The sequence below is a fragment of the Sinocyclocheilus rhinocerous genome, unplaced genomic scaffold, assembly GCF_001515625.1.
Source record: "Sinocyclocheilus rhinocerous isolate Xijiao unplaced genomic scaffold, SAMN03320098_v1.1 scaffold611, whole genome shotgun sequence".
Lineage (NCBI taxonomy): Eukaryota > Metazoa > Chordata > Actinopteri > Cypriniformes > Cyprinidae > Sinocyclocheilus > Sinocyclocheilus rhinocerous.
Window position 1 is genome coordinate 375,707 of NW_015623515.1, and position 15,464 is coordinate 391,170.

General features: G+C 35.8%; 1 protein-coding gene across 1 annotated transcript in view; it reads right to left on the reverse strand.

Annotated features, from left to right (window-relative positions):
- Nucleotides 1–3,978: 3,978 nt before the first annotated feature.
- The window catches only part of acox3 (acyl-CoA oxidase 3, pristanoyl), a 25,710-nt gene continuing 14,224 nt past the window's right edge, over nucleotides 3,979–15,464 (reverse strand). Inside the window, exons 14-19 of the mRNA XM_016512476.1 lie at nucleotides 13,144–13,259; nucleotides 10,585–10,733; nucleotides 9,888–9,913; nucleotides 7,081–7,148; nucleotides 6,878–6,964; nucleotides 3,979–4,760 (exon numbers count right to left, since the gene is read on the reverse strand). Of these exons, the coding sequence (XP_016367962.1) occupies nucleotides 4,641–4,760; nucleotides 6,878–6,964; nucleotides 7,081–7,148; nucleotides 9,888–9,913; nucleotides 10,585–10,733; nucleotides 13,144–13,259 (566 nt within the window). The 3' untranslated portion in view covers nucleotides 3,979–4,640. The remainder of the gene's footprint in view (nucleotides 4,761–6,877; nucleotides 6,965–7,080; nucleotides 7,149–9,887; nucleotides 9,914–10,584; nucleotides 10,734–13,143; nucleotides 13,260–15,464) is intronic.

A 15,464-nucleotide genomic window follows, 5' to 3' on the forward strand; every position in this document is an offset into this window, starting at 1 on the left:
ATGAGAGGTCTTTGAACCATTAAAATATTCTACGTTTTATAACCTAAAACGTTCCCCTTTGCTTTTAGGTAACCATACAAAAATGGCTCATTTGGATGTTTTGGGATCTGTGACATCACACTGGCAAATACATTTGGAAATGGAAATTCACTATAAGTTCCACCACAACAAATACCTACTGTAACACCAACGTACTAAGCCTAATCTTAATGATGCTATAATCTCCACATTAACGTCTGGTTTAACCCTTTAACTGTCACCGTCCCATATACGGGATGCCTAAATTTACTTCACTATAGTACAATTAAATCCTAATATAATCATGACAAACTATATATCATTGGAAAGATCTAAGACTCCTAAATAGATATTTTACCATTTTATTTTGTTACAAATTATGTAGGAACAGTAATAGTAGGGCTGCACGATAATTGTCGATTATTCCCTTGAAAGTGTAATTGCGATTATTACAATTTACATTGAATGATGTTTATACCATTGTTTGATGCAACTGCATGCCGTATTTTTATATGAAAATAAACAAGCTGAAAACACTCTAACTGAAAAAACTTTAGTGCTTTTCTATATTAAACCTCAAATGTCAAATATACATCGGATTGGTTTCTTCTTTAAAGGGGTCATATGATGCGATTTCAAGTTTTCCTTTCTCTTTGGAGTGTTACAAGCTCTTGGTGCATAAATACGATCTGTAAAGTTGCAAAGACTAAAGTCTCAAATCCAAAGAGATATTCTTTATAAAAGTTAAGAGTCAGCCACGCCTACCTAAAACGGCTCGTTCTAACACGCCCCCACATATCTATGTCATGGTGGCACCCGGTGGCTCTTTTTGGTATAACGCCTAAACAAAATTGCACATGAACCTCAATTTTTTTTATATCAACTTCAAATTTGGAACAAAACTTATGTAAACATATGGCTTTAATTTTATAGCAATTTTGTATTTTTAACTATTTTTTTAAATTTATTTTATATAATAAAATAAAATAAAAATAGTACAATACATTTTCTTTACAGTAAATTTAAACTTCTATAACTTTTTAATACTTTCATTTGATTAAATAATTTCACTTCTGTAATAATCTGCTAATTGCCTTCTTTAAAAAGAGACCAACCTTAGGTCTGTATGCAAAAGCGTTCATGAATTATAATCATTTAAGTTTGGATAGTGCACTTTCTCGTGAATTTTCAAAAATGGGGATGACAGTTAAAGGTTGGGTAAGTGATTTCTGGTAGCCAGTGTTGATATTTGAAATCACCAAAACAAACACGCCCCTACCCCAAAAGGGTCTCGCCCCTATTTTGATAGCTCCGCCCCACACATACGTACGCAACCCAGGCAACGATTAGTTCTGTGAAACAAAGCAAAACCAATGTTACACCGTGTCTACACCGGACGCGAGTGTCACGGCGCGACAAAATACTATGGAACTCATTATAATCAGTGATGCTGTCTACACCATATAGATAATATATACATATCTATGGTTTACACTGGATGCGGCGCAGCACGACATGACAAATCCCCGACAGAAAACTGCTGCTGCGTTCTATTTATGACGTATTGACACAAATTTAAAATGATTTTCAACGGTCGCTTTGTCGCATCCAGTGTACTAGACAGACTTTAGCTGTTGCGGCGCAGACACGGTGTTACTCACCTATCGAGAAGAAACAAAGCAACCTCAGCGTCCGATCACAGGCTTTCCGCTCCTTGAGTTCTCTCCAGCGCTGGAAAGCTGATCCGATATTTACACAGGTCCTACTTCTTGCCTTATTGCCTTAAGCCTTCTTTTGTTCCGCAGACGTTTTCCTCTTTTGTTTTTTATCCACCATCTCTATCTTTCTGTCGCTCGGCTAATGTCCGACACGCCCCTTACTGCTGATTGGCTACAAGTTTGTTTTGCTAGTCGGCCGGAATCAGTTTTCTAAAGCGTTTTTGAAAAATCGCTTACCCCACCTTTAAGGGGTTAAAACTGCTGGTCTGGCACTGCTGTAGCATTTGACCCTGCTGCTCTCTAGTTGGTTATTATTGTCTACACCATACGTGAGTGTCACACCGCATCAAAAGCAAACAGAACCCATTATGATCAATACACTGGATACAGTATCTAATGTATTCCATGCACTAGAGCTACTCCTGACAACAGGACAAATGGGAGTGTAAACACATTAATTTTGATGAGTACAGTTTAAGCAGCATCTTTTCATCTGCACAAACCTCAGATGGACTGTAAACTGATCTTTTCAGACCGAAGGCCAGGATAAGGGTTAAGAATAATATTTTTTGAAAATATATGACAAAAATAACATTGTATGTTTACCTCAAAGAACATAGGTAATAAAATAATAATAAAAAAATCCACGTCATAACTCCTTACACATTCTTTTCCTCAGATGTGTAACATATTTTCAGCTTTCTCTTGCCACAGTTTTAAAACATGCTAATTTAATTAGCCCTTAAATCTGACTATAAAAACCACAAACGTACAGTACAGTACATTTGAAGTAATAAATGTCATATTGTGCTGAAGTACAGCATTTAAGCCAAACCACATGTGACCATGGAGGAAATCAGAATTGAGTCTTTCAAGAGTTAAGATAAATAGGAACCATTGGGTCGACAGATGACTGGCTCTGTTTAGATTTAGCATATTAGCAGGCTGTTGTGGCTAAGTGCTATGCCAACACACCCAAGTGGTTCAACTCAGAACAACTTGCTGTCTACAAGCTGGGTAAATAAAGATTTGGCATAAAAAATAACTTAAACAAAGATGTGTTACATTGGGTGTGTTCTGTAATAATAATAATCATCTATGCAGCTAATCGCTAATTACAGTTCCTGATATTTTATTTCTGACAGTTTAAACAAAAAAGGCCTATGAAATGTTTAAAAAAAACGTGGCTTTAAAATCTAATCTTAAGTGAGTATAATTACTGATTATATTCTTTTAATAATTTAAAAGATCAATTTAGTTTATAGGAATCGGTATCGATATCGACGATACTGGGCTTGAAAATATCGGAAATATAATAAGAGGTATCGCCCATCCCTAAAGCATGCTGCAAACTGCTACAGCAAGCACTAGTCATATATTTGAATGTTAAGCAGCGAGCTCATTGGCTACCGATACAGGAGAGAACCAATCAGCTGTGCCATGTAATAATGATGTCATTATGTCAGATTGAGTTAAACCTATCGGACTGCACCATCTAGAGTTTCATGCCAGAACTTTGTATTTATTTATTTAAAAAAAAAACTGGACAATTTAGGAATTGCACAATACTTCAAAAAATCCATTAGATTGCCTAGTTCAGTTTAAAGGGGTCATATGATGCTGCTAAAAAGAACATTATTTGGTGTATTTGGTGTAATGAAATGTGTTTATGCGGTTTAAGGTAAAAAAAAAAATATTATTTTCCACATACTGTACATTATTATTTCTCCTCTATGCCCCGCCTTTTTGAAACGCGTCGAAGATTAAGCAGCATGGTCAGAGGCAGAAATAAACTCAGTAAAACTTTGCATGGCACTTAAAGTCCTCATTTAAAAGTATTGCTCTTTGTAGTGTAGAAGACTTTTTTATTTCAAATGGGCTCTTATAGTTTGGCTGCATTGCATCAGGTCACATGCATTCAGCGTAGACAGAGTTAAGTATTCCCACCTGCACCTGTTTACACCATGTCCAACGTGTCCCAAAAACATGAAATGACAATAACAGCTGTTTTGAGTGTACTGGATCTGATGCACAGCCCAGCCATCTTTAAATGGGGGAAATCATCTCTGAATCAGCCATCTCAGTTATTAACTGAGTTTCCACAGTTTAATGCAGTATAATCTGATATTCAAGATGTCTAAGACTGTCTCATGCTTCAACATGGGATAATATATCATATAACATACAATTGCACTGCATTCATGCGTAAATGAAAATAATTCAGTACAAGGTATTTAAAAATATTTATTTTGATAAAAAGTCAAGATTATAATTACATTCTTACATATTGAATATCATGTATTAATCATACATACAAGCGTTTGTGCTCAAAATCATTCAACATTACATAATCAAACTAACATTATGTAAAATAACCAATCATACATGTGCACTCCCAAGTAGATCTATATGAAAGCAGTTATCAACATGTGCATTATTTGTACAATTAGTTAGCATCTGAACACTGTTATTGTTAAGGGTTTTGTTATGATTTAGTTGTTTGTGCATTCAAACAATAGAAGCTTTCAACATAGCAACATCTATCAGTCAAACCAAACAAACGAGTTTATCATGGCACAATGAATTAGGAAGTGCTGTAATAAGAGCTCTTGTTATTGTTTACAGTACATCACAAATCTTCCTTTATTCTGATATTAGTACATTTTAGTGAATCGGTTTATAATTTTACACTAAGATCAACATGGCTGAGATTCTTCTTGGACTTTTCTAACCTCCCTGTCATATTCCATAAGCGGTTACTATCTTTCAATTGATAAACTCAATTTATTAATGACAACCATATGACTGTATTATAATATCATTATAAAACTTATTGGCTTTCAGGACAAACAGATGAATGTTTGCAATGATCCTGTTTCCCTAACAGTTTTCCAGCGTGAAGAGTTACAGTTTGGCTCGGAGAGATCCAACCGCAGGTTTGTCAGAACAAAACTCGGCCCACCAAGATGGCCGTTCCAGGACGCTCTTACCCTGCATGACTGTAGACCACAGGTTTTTGTAGAGCTGAAACACATGAACAGACAGATACTGAATCACAAAGTCCTTATTTACAAAAAACACTTGCACTGCTGGACCAATATAAGCTCAGGTCATGTGCCTTGCTATCAGTAACACCTCTACAATTCCACTAAAACCAGGATTTCTGCAGGTTTGATGAAGGAAAATGTCTTTGACTAATACTTTTTTAAAAGCCAAGTAAAGAAAATTCAAGGAAAAAGCTGAAGGGAACATAATACAGAACATATTCTCTTAAATGTAAATGTCTAGAGAACACACAATGAGTTGTATTAGCTACACTTCAAAGTTTGAAAACATAACTTCCAACTGATCTCCATTACTTTTCAATTTATTTGACCAAAAATAATTATGAATGCCTTTGCTCGCAACTACTAGAATATGGAAATAACTTTTATCATACTTATGATTACACTGAAGTGCTGTTTTTCTACAGTTTTTTTTGTCTTGTTTTCTAATACAAACATCTAAGCATCCTTAAATCAAGACACATTTACTTGAGAAACAAAATGACATAAGAATTCTTGTTTTCTGTGGAATTGATAAAAATTAAGTTCATATATAAAACAAAAATTGTGTTAAATTTTTCCAGACTTCATTTGCATCTCAAGCAAATGCATCTTGGGTTAAGGATGTTTAGATATTTGTATTGAAAAACACAAATACTGAGGAAGACATTAATGCATGCATGCAACATTTAATGTCATGACTTCATGAATTTCTGCTCTGATTTAAGACTTTTTTTAAGGCCTTAATTTGTGGAAGGGAGAATTCAGACCTTTAAGACCTACAGAAACCCTGTAATAGTAAAAAACAAGCATGTGGACGGCTTTAATAAATAAGTCTTCCCTTTTATCAGAACCTCAGATCACGAGTCAGAAAATGAACTCAAGGCCAAAGTGAAGAGTTCATTTCCAGTAAACATCTCCCCAACTGTAAATATGAAGTGTCTCACTCAGCAGGGGAATCCGTATAAAGGTCTCTGTGTCAGTGGGGCGTGTGTGTGTGTGTGACTGCTCTGCTCTGTCTAGTGTTTCAATAAAGCTGTTTTTTCTTATACTCAGAAATGTATGGCCTGCCAAACAAGTGCTGAGAGAATATGACTGGAGGAATGAGTCAGCAACCATAATGTCTAGTCAGAATCATGTTTCTAAAGGGATTTAAAACACCCTTAAGGGCAGTACAATGGAAAAACCCTCCAGATTTTCCAATTGCTGGGAATTAGTTTGTTTTAATTAACTTGTCTGCTTTTTTCTTGCCGTTTTGTGAAACGAGGAAATAAATCCACCACCCAAAGTTCTAATAATTGTTGATTTTATTAGCTGATGTTGACTTTATGTGACACATTAAGCTGTAATATTTTCCAGTAAATATTGCATCATCACTAGCTGTCAGTCTCAAAGGCCAACTTATTTAATAGACTAGCAGGAAAAATAATTCTGTTTAGAAAACACCTTTTTATTTGTCCACATCTTTAAACAACATGTACAACTTGATGGTATAATTATGTATTTTGTTTTCCATAAAAACTGCCCTAAATACGTGAACAGTACTTTTGAAAATATATAATAAAAAATTATGTACACTTACATGAATATACAAGACTAAAGTTATAACAGTGGCTTTAAAATGTCTTTAAATGTGGATACACACACACATCACTGGTCAAAATGTTGGAATAATAATTTAAAAAAAAAATGTTTTTAATGTTTAAAAGTCTCTTATGCTCTCCAAAGCTGTATTTATTTGTTAAAACACAATTATTAAAAATGTTTACATTTAAAAGAACTGTTTAAACATTAAATACACATGAAAACACATGCACACACAAAAAAATGTTTTGAGGTTACTTTGCTAAGACGCCTGTGTGAACTCAAAGGAACTGACTTCATACAGATCATCCACTAAAAATCACCTTGCGACCAGTTGATTAAAAGTCACTGAAAAAACAACGGGTAAGAAAATACTTTTTTGGATTCACTGTAAATTAGATGATCACTTCTGCAGCTTTCAGAGACATTTGTCTACAATAAGTGATTCCACAGTCACAGTGGAGGATTGGCGAGTCTTCTTCCTCATGTGTGCCTGTGTATGCGTTCTCTTACCTCACCATCTGCTTTGCCAATGGGTGAGTTCAGGATGAAGTCAGGAGGAGCAATCACATCAACCAGCGCCACAGCATCATCCTTCAGCTAGACAGAGAGAATGAGAGGGCACCTGCAATGTTGAAGCCTTCCTGATGTTTGCATCGTCATGCACTTATAAGTGAGGGTGTCTGTAACTGAACTACAGCTAAAACAACACTAACCTGCCCACACAGAGTGAGAATGGCTGTGTGGATGAAGTCAACCGGCTGTCGACCAGAAAAATAACCTCCTAAAAACACAAAGAGACCATAATGAAAAATCAAAAAGCTGTTCAAATGTTTAAGGTCGATAAGATATTTTTGTAACACTTTATTTCGACAGTCCACTTTAGGCATTCTGCTGACTTTAAGTAACTAGGCAACTCCATGTCAACTACCTGCCATTAGAGTGTTAGTAGACTGTCTGCTTAATATCTGCTAACACTTTATTTTGATGGTCGCCCAACAGGCTTTCTACTAACTGCAAGAACCTCAACTGATTCTACTAACCCTAATCCTAACTTTATAGTATACTAATACTCTAATGAAAGTTAGTTGACATGTAGTTGCAAGGTTACTTATAGTTAGTAGAATGTCTAAAGTGGATTATCAAAATAAAGTGTAAGTGATTTTTAGTAACAATTTATAATAAGGTTCCATTTGTTAACATTAGTTACCAACATTAGTTAATGTCAACTAACAATAAAAAAATACTTCTAAAGCATTCTTAGATAATGTTAGTGTTAAATCAAAAGTTGTGTCTGCTAGCATTATTTAATGGAGTTGAACTAACATGAGCTAACAGTTGTGTTTTTATTACCTAATATAATCAAGAATAAGTATTGTATCAAATGTATTTTTCATTGCATTAACTAATCTTAAACAACCTTTTTTAATGTTTTGAAAGAACATTTTATGCTAATCAAGGCTATATTTATTTGTTAAAAATAGTTAAAACAGTAATATTGTGAAATATTTCATTTTAAAATAACTGGTTTCTATTTGAATATATTTTAAAATGTAATTTATTCCTGTAAAAAAAATTTTAGCAGCCATTATTCCTTTCCTAGTCATTGTGACTTTCAATGTCACATGATCCTTCTGAAATCATTATAATATGCAGACTGGCTGCTAAACAAACATTTCTTATTATTATTGGCCATGTTCACACAGCAGCAGAATACGGTTGTCAGTCCTGTTTTTGAGTCCTTAATACGGTTACCTTCACACACAGTATTTATGGGCGTGACAACCGCATTCTGTAACCGAACTCACACCCGTAAATATTCAGGACTCACAACCTGAACACACGCGGAACACACGCGCTGTGGGAACGGAACACGACTGGACTACTAATGGTCTGTCACGTCATACAGCACGAGAGAGAGCCGCTCTGCCGCACAAACGCGCGTCTACCATGTGTTAACGTTACGTGTTTTCATGTGTGTTTTCAGTAATTTACAGTGACTGAGAAATAAGCCGTGTGTCATCTGAAAGTTTTAGATCCCCGGAGCCGCTCCCGTCAGTTCTGTGTTCTGCGGTACTGCGTTACAGTATTCTAAACACAACTGTAAGCTGCTGTGTGAACGGGACATTTCGAGACTCACACCTGTAAAGAAAATGCGGTTGTCAATCCCAAAAACTGACAGTGTGAACGTAGCCATACACTACCTTGATAATTGATAAAGGCTACGTTCACACTGTCAGTTTTTGGGATTGACAACCGCATTTTCTTTACAGGTGAATGATTTCTAGTTGTGTCCACTTTTGGAAGGCCAAACAAAGTATTTTCGCTTTTACAACAAAACACAGAGTCTCCACGACATGGCGACGGCGGCAGCAATACTACAGCGAGAATCAAAGTTATGCCTTCTTTCTTTGTGTGAACATTTGGGCGGTGTTATGCAAATCTTCCCACATCGTGACGTAGACATGTGAACGAGCCGTTTTAGGAGGGCGTGGACGAGTCTTAACTTTTATAAAGAATATCTCTTTGGTTTGAGACTTTAGTCTTTGCAACTTTACGGATCTTATCTATGCACGAACAGCTTGTAACACTCCAAAGAGAAAGGAAAACTTGTAATTGCATCATATGACCCCTTTAAATTTGGGTGGAGAGCGGAGCATTTGAATTGCGCGCAGAACACAAAACTGACGGGAGCGGCTCCGGTGGAAAACTGACGGATCTAAAACATTCAGATGACACGCAGCTCATTTCTCCGTCACTGTAAGTTACCGAAAACATGTAACACACGGTAGACGCGTGTTTGTGTGGCAGAGCGGCTCTCTCGTGCTGTATGACGTGACAGACAATTAGTAGTCCAGTCCTGTTCCGTTCACACAGCGCGCGTGTTCCGGTTGTGAGTCCTGAATATTTAAGGGTGTGAATATGGTTACAGAACGCGGTTGTCACGCCCATAAATAACTGTACTGTGTGTGAACGTAACCGTATTAAGGACTCAAATATTAGACTGACAACCGTATTCTGCTGCTGTGTGAACGTGGCCATAAGGCTAGAATACACTACGTGATGTTTAACATGCACTACAAACTTTGCAAATAGTTACAGAGGAAAAAGTGGACATCATACACTAAACACACTATCAGACTTTCAAGACATTTTGAACACAATCTTGCACAGAAACACGTGCCTTGTTGCTAGGGGACGTGTGACAAAAGTGAAAACAATATGTGTTCTAAATATCAATGTTTGATATCCTCCAACTGGATTTAATCACAGTCTGAAGCTAAAAAATTGGAGTCTGTGCCCATCATACACTACGCGATTTTCTATGAAATATGTCAACTCAAATCTGCAGACTGGCTCTGAATTGTGTCAAATTGTCCAGACTGTAAATAAGGGCAAAAAAATCTAGTTTTTAAAGTGGTGTAGTCTATTCAAGCCTTAACACGTCATTTGTGTCACACAGCCAGCACCAACAGACATGAAAGGAAAAACAAAGAAACCATTGCAGAGAACAGTGGTTTACCTTGATACAGGATGGCCATGTGGTTGGTGAGGGTCCACAGGCCATAGAGAGCACAGAGACGCCCCAGCACTGATCTGAGAGCAGCTGGAGTCTGTTCATCCTGAATCAGATCATGGAAACGCTGCAGCACTGTGTGCTCAATATAGGCAATTGCCAATGAGCGACAATAATACACCTACAGAGAGAGAGAGAGATAAGTTACAGGAAAAGTGAATCCAAGGACACAAACTCAAACATATATATCTACCGAGTCAAGGAGCAAATGAAGACAGTTTGACCCACATAATCACAAGCCAGGTCATGACAGCACAATGACAGTCATGACACACAGACGAGACACTAATTGGGATGTTTATAGAGGGGGGAAAAATTTAACGAAAAAAGCTTAGCAATGTGCTTGTGTTTGTGTCTGGTTGCTAGACAGTGATTCTCTGTGTTTGGTGGTTGCTGGGTCAGTATTATGTGTGAAGAAGGTCTGTTTTATTAATTTCTCTCTTGTCCTCACCGAAGGTTTTAAGATAATTTAATCAGTCCCATACCGTAACTTGCTCGATCACATTCTCTATTCTAGTTCATGTCACCAAAGTGCTGTAGTTAAACTCACTCTCACGTCTCAAGGTGGAGACGTTCACTGGACAGTGTCCAAGCTCTACTCATTATATCATATGACCTTTAACTGACTGCTTGTTTTTGGCTGGTGAGGGTCCACAGGCCATAGAGAGCACAGAGACGCCCCAGCACTGATCTGAGAGCAGCTGGAGTCTGTTCATCCTGAATCAGATCATGGAAACGCTGCAGCACTGTGTGCTCAATATAGGCAATTGCCAATGAGCGACAATAATACACCTACAGAGAGAGAGAGAGATAAGTTACAGGAAAAGTGAATCCAAGGACACAAACTCAAACATATATATCTACCGAGTCAAGGAGCAAATGAAGACAGTTTGACCCACATAATCACAAGCCAGGTCATGCCAGCACAATGACAGTCATGACACACAGACGAGACACTAATTGGGATGTTTATAGAGGGGGGGAAAATTGAACGAAAAAAGCTTAGCAATGTGCTTGTGTTTGTGTCTGGTTGCTAGACAGTGATTCTCTGTGTTTGGTGGTTGCTGGGTCAGTATTATGTGTGAAGAAGGTCTGTTTTATTAATTTCTCTCTTGTCCTCACCGAAGGTTTTAAGATAATTTAATCAGTCCCATACCGTAACTTGCTCGATCACATTCTCTATTCTAGTTCATGTCACCAAAGTGCTGTAGTTAAACTCACTCTCACGTCTCAAGGTGGAGACGTTCACTGGACAGTGTCCAAGCTCTACTCATTATATCATATGACCTTTAACTGACTGCTTGTTTTTGGCTGGACTAGACTCTCATAAAACACAAATAACACACCCACAGTGACCCCAAACTTTTGAGCCACGTTTATAAAAACTATGTCATGGCATTAGACAAAACAAAATACCAAGCCAAATGGAATTTGTTTTAAAGGAATGAACACTTTTTAAAATAAAATTAGTTAAAAATGTACAAGTGTCCAAATAATTTTCTGGGTCACTGGATGTGCATGTGGTGTAACTGCTGTGTTTCATTACTGAGGTCAGATTTGGTCCAACCATGATACTTTCGTATCATTTGAAATTGAAACGTGATGTGAGTAGCTTTCACACATCCTTTATGTGATTCTGACCCTACGGAGCGCATATACGGGTCTAAATGAATCTGATATGGCAAAAAGGTCTTAAATCCTTCAAGATGTGGAGGTCAGACAGCGGCCCTTTGAAATGCCCAGTGTGATGTAGATTTGTAGCTCAATGGAATATATATTAAGTAAGGGATATGTCTGAGCCAAGTGTCTATTCATTGTTTAAGATATGTCTGAAGAACCTGAGGTCTGTTTTATATTAGATATAAGTCATAAATGGAACAACACTGTACAGAAGGTATTAATGAGAAACCAAGGGTGCGCTATCCTCACAATTCAGCCTGATACTAAAATATTAACAAAAACAACATTTCATGCGCCCATGAATAACAACACATCTAGATGGTGAAACATGATTCTTAAATGGATATCTATATATCATAACTATAACTTTCAATCAAAAGTCATTTTTTTGTTCAGATAAGCCTTAGTTAAGGACTTTAAGACAACACTAAAGCACTGAGCATTTACAGCACATGTGTCTATGGTTGTCTAGTGTGAATTCATGTAAACTCATGTGAATGTGAATTCATTCTTTTGACATGAGATGACTGGCCCATATACGTACAGTGGAAAAACACTGTGGTTTTGATGTCAAAAAAATTAACAGAAATGTGTACATTGAATGAACAGCCAGAAGGCCAGGTGTTTATACACAGAGTGATATTTGGTAATGGTGAGAGAGAGAGAAAAATTTGTAAAATTTGTAAAATAAAAAAAGAAGTCTCTCTCTTTTTTTTTTTTTACAAAAACTTACATCAACAACAACAACACTGTTCTATTGAACTTGCTATTCATTAAAGAATCCTGACAAAATATATCATGGTTTCCAGAAAAATATTAAGCAACCATTTTCAACATTGACAATAATAAGAAATGTTTTTGAGCACAAAATCAGCATTACAATGATCATGTGGCACTAAAGAGGGGCATAAATGATTCTGCTTTGTCATTACATAATATAAACTACATTTTAAAAAGTATTCAAATAGAAAACAGTTATTTTAAATTGTCATAATATTTCACAATATGACTGTTTTCACAGTATGTTGATCAAATAAACACAGGTGAGGATAAGAGACTTCTTTTAAAGACATAAAAAAATCATACCCCAATCTTTTGAACAGTAGTACAGTATATATACAAAAAATCCATAACACACATATACACACACACACACACACACACACGATGTCCTGGCAGAAAATTACCAGTCCGTTTACGGACATTACCTACAACCTTAAAACACTACACAATGCAATGCGTACTTTGAAATACGGGTAAAACACCTGTAAAAATGTGTGTGTGTGTGTGTTTTGCTTAAACCATTTATGGCACGTAAAAAGATATGTTTCCATGAGGCTGTTAACCATAATCAGTATAAGATGATGCATGTAAACACGCTCAGTGTGAGGTACAGTATAAGGTAGCAGGGTAATGTGTTTTACAAACCTATAGCATACCTCACCTCCCTCTGAGCTGCCAGTAAACAAAGATACATGGCATTTTAAGGTCTCATGCTATGAAAGTCAGGATTAAAACATACTTGGCTGTTGTTTCGTGCCTCAAAGTCTCCCAGTCCAGAGGATTTCTCATGAAACAGCTTCCTCTGGCTCTCACCCAGCAAGAAACACACCAGCCACTTATATGCTGCCAGAGGCACTGAGGACACAACATAAAATGATATAATGACATTAAAAAGATGGACAGATGATGCATGAAACTGAATAAAGAGTCTGAAAAGAATAATATAACAGCTTCAAAATAAGTGGATATTTTGTTTAAACATGACTGTTAAAACAAACTGAATAAAGTGTAATGGACTGCAGCTGGCAAACAATTTTCACAATTATGTGGAAAGGACCACAAAAAAAGGCCACTTAAGATTAAACAAATATTGAACAGATATTGGATTTATTGTTGGAATAGGTCTGTTTTGCAGAGGTTTGGTGAACACAAAGATGTAATCATGGATTAGGTATCTGGGTGGGGACTGTGACTAAAGAACAAGAGGTCTCGTGTTTTGGATGGTTGAGGTTTGGATGTATTTCTTCAACTCATGACGCAGAAGTAACCCGAACTCCAAGTCCATAGGGAGATGAACTTAAGTGCATTCATGCTATAACAGCATGAACAGATGAACTTTGCAAAATCCAAACCTTCTGACCAAGACTATAAAGCTGTGAAATTGAACCTAATCAGTACAAACCAAGACATCCATAACATCCTTAAGATTTATAAACAACAAAACTGCTTTCCCATCTTATAAAGGAACTAATAAATCAGAAAGCAACCCTCAACCCTCTCTAAATAAGAAAATGAGTTTATTATGAAACAAAGGTTGTGAAACAAGACCACACAGACTGAAACTCTATTCAGATATCTTCATTACACTCAATCAAGCAAATAAGTTCTGAAGAAATGAGTGAGTATGATAAGTATTTGAAGGCAAATGTTTATGTTGGTACTGATGTATAAAATGACATTGGTTAGTTCTTGAATATATATTTTTTTCTATTTGGAGCTAGAATCAAATAGTCTCTAGACTGTTACTGAGACATTTTGGGCAAAGATATTTAAAAGGTGAGGACATGGGTTTAGTCAAAATAATACATCCAAATAGTCTGGCAATTTTGCCCCTTTAAAAAAGAAAAAAAAAAGAAAAAGTTTTATTTATAATATAATTTAAATATATATATTAGTGCTGTCAAACGATTAATCACAATTAATTGCATCCAAAATAAAAGTTTTTGTTTACATAATATATGTGTGTATACTGTGTATATTTATTATGTATATATAAATACACACACAAATATATACATAGAAATACATGGAAATATTTTCAAAATGTATACTGCATGTGTGTGTATTTATATATACATAATAAATATACACAGTATACACACATATATTATGTAAACAAAAACTTTTATTTTGGATGCGATTAATCGCGATTATTTTATTTTTCATTTATAAAAGTTGTCATTTATTGAACCATGCTTGAGACAGTCACACCACAGGACAATTTTGAGATTTGGCTCAAAAATGTAAAAAATCGAATAACACTGCAGCTTTATAACAGGTCCGGGTAGGAAAAATAAATATATATATATATATATACAGTGCTGGGGAAAGTTACTTTTAAAAGTAATGCGTTACAATATTGCGTTACTCCAAAGTAACTAATTACGGTACTTAGTTACTTTTTATGGAAAGTAATGCGTTACGTTACTTTTGCGTTACTTTTTAAATCTGGACAGGGCTTGCTTGTTTGTTTTTAAAATAAAAAAGTTCTGTTTTTGGCAAATTTAAAAGCCTTTTCGCACCAAAAGTGAAATGAATAAGCCTCAGTCTGAAGGGAAAGTAAATTTACGTCCGTACAGCAGAATGCAGAAGAAGAAATTTCAACACACTTCAGCAATAAAAAAATAATTTTTGCTTATTAGTATGGTTGAACTGGATCATCGAAGGTCAGGAGCAAAGACATTGGTTAATAGAATGGGATTAAATACATAAAGGATATTTGTGTTGTTTAACATTTAATTATTGCAGGTTTGCGTCATATTCTGAGTTGCATTATTTGTATTCATTTTGAGGAATACTGAATCTGTGTGTGAGTGAGATGAATTAATGCATATTCATATTTATTTCAGAACTACAGTGACAGGAGAGAATAATTTGGAAAAAAACTAACTTGCGTTACTTATTTGAAAAAGTAACTCAGATATTCTCGATATTCTCTAAAAGTAATGAGTTACTTTACTAGTTACTTGAAAGAAGTAATCTGATTACGTAACTCGCGTTACTTGTAATGCGTTACCCCCAACACCGTTTTATATATATATATATATATATATATATATA